The sequence below is a fragment of the Cornus florida genome, unplaced genomic scaffold (genome assembly GCF_030987335.1).
Source record: "Cornus florida cultivar Cherokee Brave unplaced genomic scaffold, ASM3098733v1 CherokeeBrave_3.0.0_Hap2_Chr03, whole genome shotgun sequence".
Taxonomy (NCBI): domain Eukaryota; kingdom Viridiplantae; phylum Streptophyta; class Magnoliopsida; order Cornales; family Cornaceae; genus Cornus; species Cornus florida.
In genome coordinates this window covers 1,616,354-1,637,682 of record NW_026775573.1, presented here as the reverse complement: position 1 = coordinate 1,637,682, position 21,329 = coordinate 1,616,354, and the positions used below count along the sequence as shown (strand labels likewise).

Sequence of the window (21,329 nt, the reverse complement as noted above, 5' to 3'; positions counted from 1 at the left end):
CAGAAATTAGAGTCATTCTTGAGTTACCACTCGAAAAAATGTTTGGGATGGAGGGAGTTGGAATGGAAAGTAAGAAGGGAAAAATATGTTATTTTGTGTTTTAGTTTCAATTGAGGATGAAAAGGAACAACTAAATAAAAATAGAAATAATAATAATAATAATAATATTGAGTCAATAAAACAATGAGATAATTACACTTACTTCCTTTAAGGTTTTATCAACATACATTGACCTCTCCTCTTGTTTATCAAATTACACTGACCTCTCTCGATATTTGTATACTGATAAGATGAACCTCCCCTCCATTACTGAAAATGATGACGTCATCAATTTTTTAATTCTCAAATTCCCATTTTAGATGTGTAAATAAATTATTATCTTAACTAAATCATATGAAATTACTTAAATATCACATCTTCTTTCTTCAAGGCAAAACCAATCAAACCGGTTCGTTGTTGCTTGGGGGTCGCCGGACAGTGTAAGCTTCTGTACACTTCACTGAGTTTGGGTCTGCCCAAACCATCACCATCAGTCATTGCAACTCACCCAGGCCGTGAGTGGGCTTGCATAAGATAATGCAACAAAGCTTAGTTAAACCAGAAGCAGAGGATAACAGAAAAAGTAGAAAGTAGAGCTCAAGCGTCTCTCTAATGGCAGACTCTAAGCTCACCCTCTTCATCATCTCACTGTCTTTAATAACATCCACATTCTTACCAGGTAAAAAACCACAAACCCACTTCAGAAAAATCAATCTTTAATAGATTGGTATACTAAAAAGTCTCACAAACATATATGTATATGTATAGATTTGTATACTAAATTAGCATTGTTTCCACAAACCCATTTCTAAAAAATCAGTCTTTACATACCCATTTATGTATATATGTAGAATTGTATACTAAATTGTATTGTTTGAATTTGAATTTATATGTAAAATCAGTCTTTTTTTTTTTTTTCCTCCACTTTTACCATTGTTCTCTCTCTTTTTTTTTTTTTTTTAATCCTTATCTTTGTATCTTTATGAAAATTAGAGAGGGGATTTTAAGTATCTTTGTATCTCTTTTATTTCAAATTAATGTTACCATTTACCATTGTGCAATAAAACATTAAAAGTTTGAGTTGTCAAACATGTAAATATAAGCTAAAATGGGAGATTTTTTTCCCTCTACAATGGGATTATGGGAGATAGTTACTTTGTAGGAATCAGGTACAAAATTAATTTCATTTCAAATTGACAGTCCCAACTGCCAGTCTTTTTTTTTTTTTTTGAATTTTAATTTTGTAACAATGATCTTTCTCTTAAATGCATTGGTTTATAAAACTATTATTTAGTGAAGGTTTGGTAATACATCATGCTCTCTTTGACTTTTTATAACACACACACATATATTATAGCATTGCCTTAGAAAATTCAAGTAGGTAACCCTTGAATTTTAAGCTTTAGGTTGTTATCCTGTTGGCATGACATAGCTTAGTGTTAGTTTTATCTGGATTGTTTTATAAATTGTTGTGATGTTTTGTGACTTGTGTTTGCTTTGTAAGTGCCGCTTGACTGTTTCTTGTCAGGGTTAAAAAAAAATAATAATAATAAAAAATAAATAATAAAAATAAAATAAAATTGGAGAGCGAGCATTGTAGCTTTCCCACATGATTCTATCACTTTACATTTGTAAAGTCCACATAAAACCTAATGCTAATCTGAAGATTATTTTATACATGAGGAGGACGCCAGCTCAAATATTAATTTAATATGGCCAATTGAAGCACTACACACACAAACCTATATGTTTAAAAAAGCCTCAACTAATTAAAGCCATTCTCTGAAAAAAGTTGAAACTGAGCCAGCCTATAGGCTAGTCTCATTAGACCATGTTGATTTTAACCCTTGTTTTTGAACAGTGTCAATTCCTGAGCTTTTCCAATACTCGTAGTTTGAGAAGAGGATCATTGCAGTAAAAATTAAAAACCATCAAGCTTTTGAGTATAACAGATGTTCTAGATCAGGTGTCCGGATCCTCTATTGTAACGAATGCATGCACTGGCATAAATTTTTTTAACATACTTCAATTCATTTTTAACATATTTGATAAAAATTTCAACGCATGATGTTAAAAAGAGATTTCAACACACTTAAAATCAAATGGATTATACTTTATCCAAGAAAAATCAAGTTCACTCGAGTTTATTCAAAGAGTAAAGAGACCGTTCCTGAAAGATCAAGTTCACTCGAGTTTATTCAAGCATCAGGTATCACTGTACCAGTATATATACATATACAGAGAGAGATCCTGCAAGTTCATTAGTTTGTTCAGTTGCTAGAGCACGAGGGAGGGAGAGAGAGATCCTGCAAGTTCATTAGTTTGTTAAGTTGCTAGAGCATGAAATGGATGTACATCAGCAACAACTAGCTTTGCCACCTCCAAAGAGACCTCGACAGTAAAAATAAAACGAGGAACTGTCAAATGTTTTACAAACACTAGAAACCGATCACAAATAACAAAATACAAGAACTTTATCAGGAGGCGGATTAACACACAGCAACAACCTCGTACAATGCTGATTGCCGGTAAAAATGGAAAGTTTTACAAGTTACAAGCTCTTTTTAAGTTTTACAAACATTAATGTGAAGCTTAGCACTTCCAATATTGACAACCTAATCAAGCCAGCGAGTAACCCCATCATCTTCTCCTACTGCTGCAAGAATTTCAATGCGTACATCCAATACAGCCTGTAGTTTGAACCAAAGAGAGATTAAATAAACTTCAGAGGGACTAACAATCTTCTGATAGGAACTTAGTAATTTGCATATCTATGTATTGGCTGTATTGGCCAGGGACATGAAAATGCATCCAAAAAATAAAACTCATCTTAAACATCCACCATATTGGAGTTGAGTTCCCTAATCATTCTAATAAATACGATCAATACAAAAATGATGGACACAACTGCAAGTGAAAGCATTGACCATAACAAAGTCCACTGGATGGCCCAGTGCACTTTAGTTTGAGGATCTGGGGGTGAAGAGGACCCTGAAGGGGAAGAATGCAGGGGGGCCTGCTTCTCTGGTTGGATCACCCTGATGATGGCAATAAATGATGATGGGGGCAGTGAGCTAAAAATGAGACCCTTGCTTTCAATTCATCCAAGCGAAGAGCCGCTTCGTTCAAAGGAAAGGCCAGAAGCTGGTCCATTTTCCTCCAAGCTCCACGGGCGTCTCCCCCTCAATTAACTAGCTTGACTCTGAGTGTGCGGGAATATATTGGAGCAGAACCAAGGCGAGCAGAGCTCAACCAGCCTGCAACAATGGCTATCGGGCTGAAATAACAACCTTGATGCCCAACGGACTCTATGATTGCCACTTTGCATCTCCCTTATATAATCATATGAAATAAGATTGCTCTCATCATTATGGAGACGCTTGCTTCTTTTATAGATGGGATGGCCTATCATTTCTTGGTCCACCACTCTTCTTTTCTCGGACTTGCCATTCCCAGGAGAGAAAAACAGAGAGAGGGTTCCGGCGTAAAGGTAAGCGTTCGCTTTAGCTACAGTTGCAGCATAGCGCGGCAGAGATGTCCCGGAAGGTATCCAAGTTAAGCCAAGACCAAGGGGAGTTTAACAAAGGAAGAAATTCAGGATGGAACACACTACATCAAGGATGCAACGCATATGCAACATTGATGTGCACACTCTTGCAATACATTTTACTTTGAGGATGCAAAACCCATGCAACTTTTACATCAAGTTGCAACATTGTTGCGTCCTAGATTTAATGGTGTTACATCAATTTAAATTTTTTAAAGGTATTGCATGGTGTTCCATCCTTGATTTATTTATATCGTAGACATTTAACAAATGTTTACTGAGAGGATCTGGGTTCTAACAACAAAACCTCCCTACACCAGGTTATAATTTTGCCAAATTCTTAATCTGATGATGAGGGATTATCCTCAATCCTTGTTCTTATGTAATTGTGAGGATTCAAAGCATTCTAATTACATTCCCACCCATTATTTGACTGTCTTTCTTACTAATTTTCTTTTGGCCCACATAGTTACTTACTATTGCAATTTGGTTGCTACCAAGATTCCTCTCAGCTGTGTTAATAAGGTTTTGCAATGCCAACTCCGGTCTGAATTATACAATTATATGGAGTGAAGGAAGATGGTGAAAGAAGGAACTTACTAAGGGGTTTCTACAATTGACCAGCCTGCATTCCTCCAATGAACCTTCAACTGTCCAGCTCTCCCAGACATCAAAGCTGTGACTAGCAAATACAAATTCCATTCTTCTATTTATCTGCAATATTGAAATAGAATTCAAATCCTTAGGCAATAGAATCAATGATTCAATTCCACTAGTCAGTCACTGCATTAATGATATCAAACTTAAAGAAGCCACTACTTGTAAACTTGAGCAACTTCCACTTCACAGTTCAATCACCCCAGAAAAGCAGAAACTTTAAGATATAATATAAAGAGCATTTTGATTAGGAAGCACATAATGTCATGACAAAAAAAGTTTCTAAAACCTTCTTATGGGGCACATATACAAGGTCAATGATATGCTTCTTTAAATTTATTTCAATATATTCTTGACATTGTTTATGACTATGTTTATCCCCTAAATTCAATATGCACACAGCTTGCTCTTCCGAGTGTTTGTTATACATACAAGCAAATTGAACTTCAGGTCTTGCTTAGGCTGACAACTTCCCATATAATTAAATATAACCACCTAGAAATTAACAATTACAACTAGGTGTTCTATCTAGTGAAAATATGGAATCAGACAAAAGTCCCAAAGTGAACAATTAGATGTCTCCATCTCAATGATTCAAGCAACTGAAAGGAACCTGCTAGCAATGTGGCCATGTAATTCATGGTATTAGGCACTCTGATTAGGGGGCCACGTGGAATAACTAATCAGAATTGCAAAATTCAAAACAAGACTGTTATCACCTGTGTATGATTCAGATGCAAGACTAAAAAATTCTTTGAAAAATGAAAAATTTAGAAAAAGTAAAAAGTAAAATGGATTCATCTAATTAACAAAACACACCATCTATCCCATGTAACATGGTCTAATCAATACAAGATTTACCGAACTCGTCTACTACCATACCATACCATATTACATCAAAGTTGAATAAAAAAAAATCCTTGGAATTGATTACCAATTTTCCCTGGTTACTACTCTACAAGGATTTGATAAAAGATTATTTCTTTTCTTTACTTTTTTAGATAGAATTAAAGAAAAGAAAGAATACTCAAAGATCTAAGCCAGAGCATCTAGTTTTACAACATATTTGCTGCCAAGCGTGATGCCTGCAACTGTCAAATTTCTCTTCCCATTTTTCTTAATAAATTTTAGCCATCAACAACAAACCAGAAAATAAACATTTTGCTATTAATAAACAGAAATACAGCAAGAGTAATTGTACAACTACAGACCCTGTCATTGTGCAGATCATGTGATAGAAAACAAAAGTTTGTTCCTTAAACTCCCAGATTTTATTTTTTTAAAAAAAGGAGTCCTTAAAGATTGTGTTGCAAAAGTAAACACTTCTCTCCAGATACCAACCAAAAGCTTGCTACTTGCATCCCCAAAATCAAAGTGAAGATAGTGCTTAAAAGATGCTTCCCAACAAGATAAAAATATTATACTGCTGAATTCGTTAGAATAAATAATACCTGCAATAACTTTCCACCAGCAGTGAAAGACCGCAAGCCAATTGTGTCCTGCAGAAAATACATGCATATAACCAATCAGTCAACCGGCACAACAATTCACATAACCAAGTGCCACTCATCACAAAAATTGAAATAGACTCTAACAGAAGGCCCAACAAAAAACAAAAAAAGTAGAGTCCACAAACCTTGTTTCTGAAAACAACAAGAAACTGTGCTGCTGGATCTCTTTTTGTTACATTTAACATAGTGTCTAGGAACCAACCACCACCTTGAACTCTTTGCCGGGAGACATGAAGCGCAGGATGATCTCTTGCATGCAAAGCTATTACATAACCATCCTTCAGCAGTTCATCAAACCTTTTACTTTGCCTCATACTTGATTCTAAAAGCTGCCCAGAAGATGATTCCTGTATTAATTCAACTGGTGTTTTCCTACGTCTTAAATCTTCAGGAGAAGCAAAACGTGAACTAGAACTCAACACTTGATCCGTTCCACTCATTGCAGTATCATCTTCTCGATGTGAGGTACTCTCTTTTACTAATGGAGTAGGATCATCTGACTTGTGAAGCGATTTTTGGCGGGCATGTCTCTTTTTAGCTTTCTTACCTGATCTGCTGCGCTTTCCTTCAGATCGAGTGGAAGTATTTTGAGATAAAACTGAACCCTGATGCTGGCTAGGAGATTCCTTTGATTGAAAGGTACCCTTTTTCTGGGAGCTTTCTGGAGTTACATGTACATCATCTGTTAAAGGCTGAACAACAGAACCCTGCAAGGCACTTTCATTGTCCAGTTCTTCACATTGTTCATTTTCATAGCCTATTTCACTTTCCTCGCCATCTTCATCGGAAACAACATTCTTTGGAATGACACCATCCAAGAAGAATGTCTGCAATATAGAAATAGCTTTCTCCCTTATCTCCATCCACACTTCTTCACTATAATCTGCACTGTGGGGAAGTATCAATACATTGGGCATCTCCCTTACCTAAAGTCATGATAAGATAAATTAAAGTCAAGTCGGAAAACATTATAAATCCTATACTTGATTGTGATATCATGCACTGCTTTGTTGAAAAATTATAGGACAAAAATAATAACTCCTAAAACTTTTAGTCTTTACTACTCACATTCCATGTTTCACTTCACAGTTACAGTGTCAAAATTCAATATTTAAAAAAATCATGCAACTTCACTTCTATGCTTTTTCTCACTCGAAAACTGTAACATGAGAGCAAGCTGAAAGAATCTATAACAAGTCTACTGCTTCTCTCATGACATTTATTAGCCTCCAAGAACCCCACCTCTCCACAGAGGATCCAGTTAGTAGCAGTAAAACCATAGCCATCCATTACCATAGTGGGAGAGTGAACAAGGTACAAACCAAACATTTAGCATTATTTTGCGTGAAGTGCAAAGCCAAACTTATATCATTGCATCAAGCAACGAACCCTTCATGTTTGCCACTATCTTCAAAACACAAGGCAGAAAAAGGCTCCCTTCATGGTTAATCCAATTTTCCGACAAGAACTGACAGAAGTCCATTTAATTATGCAATTTGGCAGAAGGATGAAGGGAGGTTCCACCAACAGAATGGCAATATCTCAAAATGCAAGTACGAAGTACTCCTCTTAAGATCATCAAAGTTGAAGCCCACTTGAGATTTGAGAACCGAGTGTTCTTCTCTTATATTGACAGCATATTTTCTACCGCCAAAATACCATATTGTTTCACACAAAACAAGCAATCAACTAGAAGTCAGGCTATTCCAAGAATAAAGAAATACTTTGATCTCTGCACTATAATCATATATAAAAACTAAACATGCGTATGTAAAGTGATTTTTTTTTTCTTTCCCAATTCCATACCGCTAAAACTATTTGTGCAACTAATGTAAACTGGGAGTGAAATTCAAATAATGACTGTTACACACAAATCCGCGTGTGCACTAGCATGTGAGACAAAGGGTTGAAAGGGATTCAACTCCCATTCCTTGAAATATTACATGAAAATTGAAATAAACCTAAAATACAATAGAAAGGGATCTGGATGGAAAAAAAAAGGGAAAATGAAAACAGGACATAGGGACCCTTTGAGAAATAAGAATGCAGTTTTAACATAATTTGCCAAACAAATCATGCACAATCATATAATTCATGACAAAGAATTCACCCAGGAAAACAACAAAAGCTCAACATGCACATTATATATTCATACCCTAAGACTAATTATCATACCCAGGCTTCCATCCACTGTGGCCCTTCAGCACCATCCAGAGCACAACCAGCAAGGGTGCCGTCAATCAAAAGTTGCTTTACAGCACAATCATCCAACAGCTGGCTGCTACCAGTATTTACAAGAAATGCTCCTGCATGGAGAAAGACATTCCCCAATAAGTGCACATGAGAGGAAGTGAGGAACCCCAACACTTCTTTTACAGAAGAAATATCTCAAAAGTAATATGAAAAATAAAAGTACCTGGCTTTATGTGCTGCAAAGAATCTGCATTGATAATCTGAACTGTTTCATCTGTCAGAGCACAGTGGAGAGATATAAGGTCACTTGCAGCAAGCAAATCATTGAGGGTATCCATTCTCCGTGCAGCAGATGGAAATGTTGTGTAGGATCTACTTAACTTTCCTTTCCCCTATGTAGATGTTATTTAATAAAAAATTATCAGAAAAAGTCAGATATTGAAGAACAAATACCAAATACATAACATAAACAAGAAACATGACACGGTCAACTTTCAGCTTAATATATTATGCATGCAGGAAGTTATACAGATAGGGTACTTGCGTGTATGCTTAATTGTGTGTAGTACTAATCTTCCTTTTCTTATAAACAATAATAATAATAAAGAAGAAAAAAACTATTACAGAAAACTGATATAAGGGGTGCAAACCATGTACATGTGAAATTCAGAAGCACAAAAACTTAAAAATCCCTCTATAGAACTCAAATCACCTACAAAATTTAGAAAAGAGTAATGAATCTGGAAATTTTAAAAAATCCAAAAATGTAAAAAGTTCAACATAATATGTTACGCAACAATTATGCTTACTATAATGAACTAGAGCCACCAATCGTCAAAGGTGCACCTATTGTTCTCTGTCTAAGGACACCACATGAGGAAAAAGGATGCCAAGCCGCATAAAGTCTCTTCCTAGCACAAGGCCCACGTGACTAAGCACCTTATTTACAGACTGGCATCAGCCAATGGACCCAAAGGAGAGAAAACGACATAGTGCTAGATTAATGATAAGATAGCTGAAATTGTGTCAGGTGTGAAGTCAGGGTCCAATGTTCTGTTTCTCAGATGAAACAATACATTATGCTGAAATACAAGTGGTGAAAGGGAACCTTTTTTTTTTTTTCTTTCTTGATAAATGTAAAAAAGGGAAGGAAGTTGGCACTTAGTTTGAAGCAAGAAATTAAACTTAGGATTGAGGACATCAAGGTTCCTTAAATTATTGTTTGTACAATTTCTCCAATAAAGTTAAATATGTGACTGAATTGATTGGAGTTGTTTGTTGAGCACATGGATTTCCAATTTTTCTTGAGGACTTCTAAGTTAAGTTCTTTGAACAATACAACAAAGGAAGTAGAATTTTGTCTTTCTATAGACTGATGCATTAATGTAGAAATAACCAGTGAGCTTCATGAAAGTTCTCCAAGTTTATAGTCTTTGTGGTGGAGATGGCATCTAGTGATATTATGGCAGGATATTTGGGGTTTTAACACCTTTTTCCATGTTGTATCAGATTCTATGAGGCAGGTGTAATTGGGCCCCTACATTTTCAGAGCTTTTAAGAATTGGGAGCTGGAGTTGATTAATCTTTCTTTGAGTTCTTATATAGTTCTTCTATTTGTGGAGAGAGGACTTGAGATAAATTTGTGCAAGGAATGACCAGTTTGGAGTAAGATCTTCAATTGAGTACTTTGCAGTTGGAAGTTGGAATAGGCCCGGATTCCCCTGGCAACCTGCAAAATGTCCGGCCAAGGGAAGCCAGAGGCCTATTCCAACTGCCAAATACTCAATTGAAGATCATACTCCAAACTGGTCATTCTTTGCACGATTTTACCTCAACTCTTCTCTCCACATTTTTTTTTTGATAAGTAACTCCTCCCTCCACAAATAGAAGCACTATATAAGAACTCAAAGAAAGATCGATCAACTCCAGCTCCCAATTCTTAAAAGCTCTGAAAATGTAGGGCCCCCACTACACCTTACCCTGAGAATCTGATAAAGTATGGAAAAAGGTGTTGAGGAGGATGTCTCCACCCCAAATATCATGCCATAATATTACTAAATGCACATCTCCACAACAAAGCCTATGAACTTGGAGAACTTTCATGAAGCTCACTGGTTATTTCAATATTAAAACATCAGTTTATAAAAGGACAAAATTCTAATTCATTTGTTGCATTGTTCAAAGAAATTATCTTTTTAGAAGTCCTCCCCAAAAATTGGAAATCCAAGTTCCTTTATGTGCCCATAACTTAAGCTTGCACTATGCAGCGACCCCAATACAATCTGAAATCCTTTAATTGTCACTATTTACACAAAGTTAAGGAATATAAACATATGAAAGACCATAACTTTAGCAACAGAAGCACTAACAGGGATTAAAAACAACTCAATTAGATGAAACAGAACTCACAATAACACAAAAATATTTGGTGATTTTTGCATTGCAGATCACAACACTATATGCTCAAGTGTGTGAGGATCACAGTCTAGTTTACTGAAGCACAATTAGGAAAATAGATAAACATACATTTTTATATGAGAATTGACTATATGAAATACTAGATCAATCAATCGAATAGGACTCATACCTCGTGAACATCAAAATAGAGCACACTCATCTTGAAAGCCAAACTGCGAGTGGCTAAAGACCTCGCAGATGCAGATCTACCGACGATCCCCAACACAAGACCCCGGCATCGGCGCATGCCACGGCAGAGTGGCTGGACGGAGCCGAGCCAGCCCGAGGCGGAGAGGGTGTGGCGGGAGAGGAGGTGAGTGCGGCGGAGGAGGCCAAGGAAGAGCGCCATGACGGTGTCGGCGATCTCCTCGGCGCGAGAGACATCGATGTGGACGAGGTGGTTGAGGCCGAGGTCGGCAGCGAGGGCGGAGTCGACGGAGCGGTCGGAGGAGCCGAGGCAGAGGACGAGCTGCCAGGGTCGGAGGCGGCGCTGGGCGGCGCGGGGGAGGAAGGCGAGGGAGTGAAGGAGGACGGCCGAGGCGGACTCGATCTTGGCGTCGGCAAGGCGGCTGAGGGGGACGTGCTCGACGGCGGCGACGCCGGAGAGGCAGTCTTGCTCGAGGGAAGGGTCGTCGACGCAGTTGAGAGTGACCACTAAGGGGAGGGGTGGTGGTGCAGCGTTGCTACGGTGAGACATTGTCGCAGGTGATCTGGAGGTAGTGGTGTTCATATCGGTGTCTCTATCTCTCATATCATCACACACTCTTGAGTTTAAACACCTTCGTGCTATCTATGTTGGTGGTGATGATTCATTGATTATGGAAGAAGCATTTCTCTGATTTTGCTGAAGCGTCGTTTTTCTTCTGCTCTTCTACTGATCCCGTGGAGAGACCCTAACTAGTCCCCTCCCCTTCTTCTCTCTCCCTAAAATGTCCATGAAATTCTGTTAATTCCTGTCATGCCCCATTGTTTTTCTTTTCTTTGTTTTACTTTCCAAGGTTTTTTTTTTTCAATTATTTTCCTATTTGTTCAAGTGTTGATTTTTATTTTTTATATATTTTATTATTATTAATTAATGCTACATTTTTTTCCCTGATATTCAATTTTTATATTTATTTGATCTTGAAAAAGAACTTTCACAACGTTAGGAAAATAGATATACAACACACTCTGCTTGATTGCTTTTTTATTTTATTTTGGATACGCGTTCAAATATCTGCAAATATCATCAACATGCCTAGCTTTATAAGTTTGGTTTTTTTTTTTATTATTAAAAATAATAATAATAAAATCACACACACAACTATACTAGAACGCCCAATCCTTCCTTTGAAGAGAAGGGCTTTGTGAGTTTGGTTCAAGCAAAAAATAGTGAATTCTGATCTAAAACTCAACTTGTTTCAGTCATGTCACAAATGTAAAGTTTATATTATACCTGGTTTATATATATATATATATAGAGAATCATGGTCCTACAAAAGTAGTGAGAGGTTGGGAGTGCGGTGATGGCCCAATGGTAAGACAGGTACATTTTGGGACCTTTGGCCCAAGTTCAAATCCCAACCCATCTTTCTCCCTCCCCTACTAACACACTTAACATTACCATAATAAATTTTTTATAAAAAAATTAAAAAAGAAAAAAAAAAGTAAAAAATAGTGAGAAGTTAACGAGGACAAGCAACAGAAGTTAGGAAAGGGTGATGGGGCTTTGATCACATAATTGACTTCATTGAATACTCAGAAGTATACAAGTGAGAAATTCTTTTCAGCTCCTATTTGGGAGAATTGAATTGACAATTTATTTTGAATTTTGAGTTTTCGCGCTCGAATTTGAAATTAGAAAAAATTTAATTCGCGTTTAGAATTAAAAAAAATTTAGTTCTTTCCGCAAATTCAGTGCTTTCCGCAAATTCAGTGCTCTCAGACATACCATGAGAGTGTTCTCGTGAATTAAGATAATCAAACTGCTTATTGAATGTTAAACCCAAAAAGGCGCACACTGAAAACAAGTGGCCTTCATGTCTTTCCCTCCAGTGCACTGAATGTTCTAATTTACTATAACTGCTTATGAGAAGCCCTAGAAAATGTTAAAAACCACGGTACAGTAAACAACATTAGACTTCATGCCCAAACTCCACACACATCATGGATGCAGAAAAGGTGTGCTCATTCTGACCAGCAACTACAAAAGATCTCCAAGACAGACTACAGTGCTGACACTGCTACAACTTGCTAATCACGATTAGGGAATGCCAGAAACATTCAGGCCACCATACGCCCAGATTAGTCGCATTACAAGATTGATTCGTACATGCAATAAGAAATTGACAAGTTTCTCTTTTTAAGTTTCAATACCACGCAGGCATGGCACAAAAGAGTCCAAGAACACCGTGAACATGGAATTATTAAATTAAATATTCTCTACAATATCTGACAAATGATTTTTGCTTATTCCACAAGCACAACCGATTACAAAAGATGAAATGAATGGGAAAATGAAAATCTTCAAAAAGTTGACACAAAGGAAACAACAAAAAGTTCTATACGTCCAAAGATTAGCAGAAAATAAACCTCACAGAACTTCAAAATGCAAACTATCTACAGAACAAGAGAGTAGATACACCTTGACTCCAGCAGGACATCCGTACAAAAGGATCATGGTATCCTTGGGTCACCAAGGAAATTGCTGGTCCAAGGATTGAAGCACCCCAATTTCCACTTTATAATTTCATTTGAAGCAGATTTTTTTCAGTATACTAGAAAGTAAAGGCATGAGATTAAAGAATGCAGTGGCTTCCATTAGAACATCTTAAGTGAACCAAAATATCATCCAGCCTCTGCCCCAAGTATTAAAGCTCACTTTTAAAATGCTGCATAAGGTGATTCTTACTACCTCAGCAACAATCTTGCAATCTCAATCTCAATCCAATTCCCAAAGTTTTTCACTTCATTTCTTTGTCTCTTAACAGAATCAGGGTCTCCAACTGAAGAGATCAAGCTCAGAAAAATCTCCTCCTGAAGTTCCGGGTGGTTGCTTGATATGAACGCATGAGCAATCCAACACCAATTCCGACACCAAGGCACATCCCCAGGCCAATCCCCACCCCAACTCTTACACCAGCATTGAACCATGAAAGTTGTCCATCCTCACCAGCATACATGTCTTCTGAGTAGTAGCCGTGTCCAAGTTTTCCATCTGCTTCATAGTCATCTTCTTCTGCCTCTGTGATCTGCAGATGTCCAAATGAAATCGTGAATCAGTTAAAACAACAGAAACAAATGAACATACAATTCCAGACACATATCAAGACACTCCTGATAATTATGAGAGGGAGATCAAAGAACTTTTTAGAGTACTTCGGAAAAAATATATATATATATTACACTTTCATATTATTGTACTGCAACGAAATAAACTCTCAGCTGGCTTGGACATATATGGCTACATATATGATATAAGCAATGTAATAGTCAATTAAATTCGCTCTTGGGAATAAGATAAAACCAACAAATTACCAGACATACCATAATATTTAGATTTAACTTTTTTTCCAAAAGATGAAAACATAAAGGTTAGATTTGGATGGCCCGAATTCAGCAAGAAGGTCACCCCATATATGAGAAAAGTGAGCAACAATTGAGGTTAGCTCAGGCTTGAGCTCAAAATGTGTACTGTGCAAAGCTTTAGCCATTGTAAGCTTAGCTCAGCGCAACCCAATTAACAGGCCTACTTCTGAATTCCATTAAGCTACAGCATAGCGGATTTTTTCATGGCAGACCATGTTGTTGGAAGACTTTCTGTTGTCCTTGCAGTGCCTTCAACTTAAACCAATGTACCATCTCTCCTTGATGTATTCCTCACTAGTTCAATAATTGGTCTTTGATGCCCAAACGACCAAACAAAATTATCCGGTTCAAAGTCCACAAAGGTCATAATCAATTACTTCTTGTATAGATATAAATTCTTATTATGTTCCTCTCTTCTTGCCACTCATCCATTGCAGCGTCCACACAATAATCCAAGTTCATCTACTGTATACATTGTACCATAACTGAATGAGCTATTGCCTCTTTATATAACACTCGAATTTATATAACACTCGAATTTATCACGCATTCATTGGAAAGCCAGTATTCCAATAACTTCATCTTGCTATATGTCTTGGCATCTTCTTTGATCATCTACCTAAACGAGTGATACAATATATGAAGATAGTGACGTTTGATTCTCCTAGACAACAAATTTTGAATATATTCTCATTTATACTCCAAGTTCAACCAGAATCACATTTTATAAGTATTTTAATCCCATATGAATCATCTTTTTTCCATTCTTTTCTATTCCAAGCCACCTATCCTTTAACATTTAAATTTTAAAATAATTTTTAATAGTTTAATATATATATATTAATTATTCGTTGTTCTTTTATCGCATAATACCACTAGTTTGTCTCTATTTTGTCCATACCCTTATTCAATTGACTATATCACCATATATATCCACCATCCCCCTGTATTATTAATCGTAAACGTTTGCTTTAGATAGTCCTTTCGTTTTGAAGTGATCACTATCTTGTCAGTATACTCTTTTTACTATATTCACTTTCCAATATTCAGTTTTAATCCTACTAAATTTTTAAGTCTCTTGATTCTAATGCATTTCTCCCATTTTTTATTTTATGGCCAATTAGTACTATGTAATCCGTAAACATGTACCATGGAATATCTCCAGTAAAAATATTGTGAATAGACATGGACTTGCACCGACCCTTGTTTATAGAAAATATTGTTCAATCCCATAGTTAATAGAAAAATCATTACTCTCACCATATGTAGTGTGGACTCTAATTTCTATATTCACACACACATCCTGAATAATAATTAAAATATTTATCCTTTCTATATGAATTTGTTTTCTCTGTAAGACCTGCCAAATTATCTCCCAGCTCCCCGTCATATGCTTTTTATAAATCTATAAAAACCATATGTAAATTTTTTGATTAACCATACACTCGTCAACTCATTGTATGACTCATTACTTTAATTCCTCAATAATTGTTATAATTTTGTATGCCCTTTTGTTGTACAAGTTTTTCCTTGTAAAAGTTTTTCCTTCAGCCTGATAGCGTATTTTAGAGCTTCGGACCCTCAGTGTATATCGTTATTTTTTTCTGTTGCTAATATTTATCTTATCTTCATTTTTTCAACTAACAAGAGTTATCTTCCTTATCAAAAATAGAAGAACATAACTGAAGCAGAATATTTTGACACCATAAGATTACCTGCAATTTACGCTGTCGAAGCAAACCATTACCACTCCTCTGCTCCTTTCCAATCTCTTCATCTTCTGGAATGGCATCAAGCATCCCATTCCTCATCGGTCTCCGCCTTGGACTGATCAGAATGGTCTTTGTCAGAGTCACAGGCACACCCGAACAACACCCAGCAATGTACACCTCAATCGACGGCGACGAAATCCCAAGTTTTGGCTGAAAAAACGCCGACGACCCACACGCAATCGACGCTGCCGTATAACAATCCATACTCCACCCCGTCTTCGAATCATTCTCCAATCCAGAACTCCCATTACTCCACCCAACTTCCAGTCTCTCCAAAGACCCACACAGTATCATCTCCTCCTCTTCAAACACCTCGAATTCCAACGCACCTGTAACCCTAACACTGTCTGTACTCACATACGTCACCTCAGACGACCCCTTGTCGAGCCGATCCCGACGGAGCGTCAACGACGCCGTCTCGGAAGCCGGCATGCGAGCGCCATTGATCTCGAGAGAGACTCCGATTTCGCGACGGAGATGGCGGAGCGTGAGGTGGTCCGGAACACTGTCGACTGCGCACGGCGCAATTCGAACGTAGAACAGCCGAATCTCGAACCAACCCGATGGTTGCAATGAAGGGCCGTTCATGAGACGATACATATTCAAATTCGGTTTCTTATAGATCGCCAACGACAATTCCTCTTCCTGATCATCCATAATTGATGATGATAATCAGAGATCGAGGTTATGAAATCATGGACAAGAACCCTAGAATTCCAAACAAAAGTAAATTAGGGTTTTTGAATTGCAAGAAAGTGCAGGAAATTAGGGTTTTTGGGGTGTGAATTTGAAGGAATCGTTGGAGATTTTTTAAATGGTGGATTCTAGAAAGGTGCAAGTGTGGTTGAAGACGGAGTCAACAGAGAAGGAAGGCGGAAGCTACGTTGGAGATTTTAAAGGTGGGGAGTTAACGGTGACGGGAACGCGTTGACGGCGTTAGAAATAACGGAGTTGGAGTTGGTTTTTTGTTGCTGGCTTGATGCATGTACAGAACGTGTGTTGTGTTGTTGGGAGGGAGATGGAAAACTAGTCATGCAACTGTTGGTTGGCACAAAGCCCGGTTCAGATGAAGTTTGGGCTGAGCCCATTGATTGAGAGAGAGACTTGACCTAGTTTATAAAGTGGTTAGTGTATGAATAATCCATGTGATCAAGGGAAGTGTCCTGTCCAACACTAGTAACCCATATTGGAGCAAGGTGGTGGGGGTGGATACTCTGACTCCATTAAGAGGTAAAAAAAATTGATTTGACAGCTGAGTTAAATTTATTTTTATCAAGTTTTTAATATATATATATATATATATATATATATATATATGATTTTCTGTATATAACATATCAGTATTATTTAATGAATTGACTTTCACTTCATATTTTTAGTTGGTTGAAATTTGAACATTCCCAAAAAAAAAAAAAAAAAAGAATGAAAATCTTAAGCCACCTTTTTTTTTCAATCTTTCTCTTTAGAATTTAAGGTTAGGAGGGTAAGATTTAGTTTATGGTGCAAGAATTAAAGTTACTCGACCAAATCATACACAACTACAATTTAAAAATTTTGATTTGGAGAAGTTTTGAAAATCGAGTGATTTGGATATATTTTTGAGGTAAGGGTATACTAACATAATAATCCATAATTTGGATCTATTTTTGAAGCAGGAGTATATTGACCTAATAACCCATAAATTTGTTTGAGTAGCATGTTCTGTATGCATTTTTCGTTTTAATTTCAATATATAAATATTTCAATATATAAATAGAGTGATATTTGTATATATGGGAAAATAAAAGTAAATTTATTGGTGATGACAAGACTATGTTGAGGAGGTAGTATTACTCACCGTTAGATGATTACTGGACGTCCTCCGATGAGAGAGTAATTAGAGAGGATTTTTTTTTTCAATTGGGGTAGGTTTTCTTTACATACATTCATTATCTGGTCTCTTCTAATTACTCATATAGTTTAACATGCATAACATCCTTCTTATTTAGATGGTATGATCATATTTAATGTAATTTGATAATATACTGATTAAAAGAATAAGAGATTAAAAACGATTTTAAATTTTTTTTTTTTTCCGAAAGAAAACATGATGTATAATAAGAAAGTGAGTGAAAAATAAATAAATAAATAAGAATTCATGTGGATCCATTTATATAGATAAAAATAAAGATGACGATGGTGATGAGGAGGAGAGAGAGGGGAGAATCTTAAGAAGGAAGAAAAGAGAGCCAACTGCTAGAGAAAATGAAGGGACTTGAGTAAAATAAATGGATGGAGTGAAAAGCACATGCAACCCACTTTTGTTTTCCTAGGGAAAGGGAAAGGGAAAGGGCAAAAAAAAGAGATTAATGATTTTGTTCCCTTTTGTTTCAACAAGTCGTTCATTGTTTAATTTGTTTTATGATTCAGTATATATTTGTTTTTTTCTTGTTTTTGCTTCTTGATTTATACACAAACACACTGTTTTATTGTCTAATTAAAAATTTGAATCTTAAATTTTTTATTTATTTTTATTTTTTATTTTTATAAAAGAAAAAAGTTATATCACTTCAATTAATCCTTTTAATTATATTAATTGTGAACTAGTTTGGTTAAGTGATCCAAATGGAATACATATTTCTATAATAGAATTATACCTATGCAATTTATGCAAATTTCTATCCGCCCATGTTCCCAAATGAACATTAGTTTAGTTAAGAAATCTAAATAGAACAAAAATTTATGTAGTAGGATTATATATCCAAATAAAATTTTTAATCAATGATTTAAAAGATGAATTAAATAATTTATCTAAATTTTCACTAATATTCAAAAAGGTCTTAATTTAATGATTAAATATGAAAAATTCTTCGCATGGCATGGTAGATTTTTTCCTGGTAGCCTAATTTTGTTCTTTACCACGTAAATAAATAATATATTCTGGGATTATCCTTGGATATATTTTAGGGCCCGCCGCCCATAGTTAAAGTAAAACCATCGAATTTATGATGGAAAATGTGATTTGATTGGAGTATTGGAACTTTATAAGCGACATTGCATGCATTTAATAAATTTATCAAGGTGAAACTTATCTAGCTCTATGTTACTTTTTTAATATTTTAAATTTATAAAGAATTCAATAATTCTTAAATAAATAAATAATTAATTATTACATTTCATGTGCAATAATTTAGTAAAGAATCATAATTCAATAATTCCAAAGTTTCATGTGCAATAATTTAGTAAAGAATCATAATTCTAAAGGTAATAAGTATTAAAAATATATTACATTTTATGTGTACATAACATCCCTTTATTATAAGATTAGTAGCATATACATTTTATTGGACTTTTTTCAAAGAGTAAAAAAATAAAACAGGTATTACTTGTATAGCATTAATTTATATCAGATTTCTGATTGAAGGATATATGGGATAAAAATACTAAGTATGGTATACATTTAGGGTGTGATTTGATTGAAGTATTGGACCAAAATGAATTGATGAAACATGGTACGAAAAAAAAGCAAAATTATAAAGGCCGAGAATGGATTTGAAAAAGAATATTTAATCAAGTCCATAGGCCGGTTACTTTTTGTCCTTAGGTCGACAAAAAAGAACCCCCCAACCATGAACATCCATGTCAAAACAAAGTAGAGGATAAGGGTGTTCTTGATACGATGGAAATCATAAAATCATAATTCGTAAACCATTTAGAATTGTCAAAGCAATTTCTGTTGCAATCTGATGATTAATGAGGTTATTTTACGTGCATGCCCTCCTATTTTTGCACATCTAAACAACGATTTTGTATGTTTGTAATATTTTAAATCTAATTTTGAAATAGAATTATGATACATGTTTTGATAATTCGAATAAAAGTTGCATGAGAGCAAGTGGGGTGGGCTCCACATAATTTCAATTTGACAATCATTTTTGCATAAAGCAAGAGCACTTTCAATGATGACATACTTGCCAAATTTCAGTTACTCAAATATGATCCTCTATCATACCCTCTATCATAGTAACAAAATATTAGACGAGGAATACATCAGGAGTAAAATTTTGTGCCCTGTGCCTATAAATTTTTAAAATTTTTATTTTTCAATTCAAACTTTAAAAATTTGGAAAAAAATTTAACTAAAGAAAATAATTTCTTTTTAATTATGTTTGACGGTATAGAATTAAAGTCTTATAATTTGAATTTATAAAATTAGAGAATATTTCAATTTAATTTTCTGTAACTTTGAACTAATTTTTTTTCCAATTCCATCAATTTTAACTCTAAAAACCCTAATTCTATGCAACCAGATATTTTAAATATTTCTATTTTTTTGGAATGTCTGAATTTTTTCCTTGTCATGTTTTATCTAAGACCATATATGTTCTTCAACATTTAATTTTTATTTATTTATTTATAAAATTTGAATGTTGTAATAATAGACAAATACTTTAAAATCATACCACACATAAAATACAAAAAAGTCAAATTGTGGGTAGTCAAGCGTCTTGTAAAAAAATAGTAGGAATAGAATACTTTGAAGCTTTGACATATCTTGATTTGAAAAAAGAAAAAGAAAAAAGGTGATTCTCAAATAGAGTCCGCATAAGTTGATTGGTGAGGGAATTGACTTAAAATTGTTTGATTTAAAGTACGAATGGTGGATTATTATTAATCAATTGATGGAACCAGATATATGGTGGCTTGCCAATTACCATGCAGGGTTGGGAAATTCGTCAAATTTGGGCTACTATGGCATGGCATTATAGTCCACGACTCCAAATTAGCTACGTCTTGCAGTAGTAGGACTCACTGTTACTGTAATACTCTATTATTATCGCCATTCTAGAAAATTCACAGCAGGTGGGTTGGATGTTTTCGCCGCCTGGATTGTAAGGAAAAACTCGCAGATGTTCGTTGTTGACGCTGACGCATCGACTCCTATATTGACAACTGACCCACACCCACATCTCAAATTTTTTATGCTTACTTTCACGCGCCTTTATATGCGTGAAAAAGACACTCTTTCAATTCAACAAATTTTATTAGAAGGAAAAAAATAAAAAAATTTATGAAAAGACTATAAGTGTCTTTCTATAATGAATAAAAAAATAAAAGTTATATGTTCTAAAATTTTTTTATCTTTTAATTTTTTGGAACAAATAAGGACAGAAAAGACTAAGGGTCTATCTATAATGAATAAAAAAAAAAAGGTAAAATACTAATCAAATGTGAAAGGACGAAATTGTCCCCCCCCCCCCCCCTCCCTTCTTTTGTTTCTTCTTCATGACACCGCCGTCGCGCGAGCTTCAGTTCAATTTCAACCATCTAATTGGAAAAGCTCCATCACCGTGTAAGCTCAGAAACTTCAGAAGATCAACCAACAATTCCAGTTTGAAGACCTAACCGCGGACCATTTTCGGCAAACCCAATTCAGTTCGGTTAAAGCCATGGTGATGAACCAAGATTTGAAGGTGAAGACCAAACCAAAAGTCCCATATGCAGCAACATGAACTGCGTGAAACTTTGAGCAAACAACAACCTAAGTGCAGCAAACATAAGGGCGAAGAAACCTAGTTCAATCCGGTGAGCACCATTTCCAATGAA

The 21,329-nt window shown here is 35.5% G+C and overlaps 1 protein-coding gene across 1 annotated transcript; it reads right to left on the bottom strand.

Moving 5' to 3' along the window:
* Positions 1-2,410: 2,410 nt before the first annotated feature.
* On the bottom strand, positions 2,411-16,619 carry LOC132298966 (C-terminal binding protein AN-like). Its single transcript, XM_059795357.1, has 9 exons — positions 15,687-16,619; positions 13,414-13,634; positions 10,535-11,126; positions 8,171-8,339; positions 7,930-8,060; positions 5,880-6,680; positions 5,695-5,742; positions 4,187-4,300; positions 2,411-2,729 (listed from the first exon to the last, which is right to left on the bottom strand). The coding sequence occupies exons 1-9, from the start codon at positions 16,398-16,400 to the stop codon at positions 2,655-2,657; spliced, it is 2,865 nt and encodes a 954-aa protein (XP_059651340.1). The 5' UTR covers positions 16,401-16,619; the 3' UTR covers positions 2,411-2,654.
* Between the last annotated feature and the right edge of the window lie 4,710 nt (positions 16,620-21,329).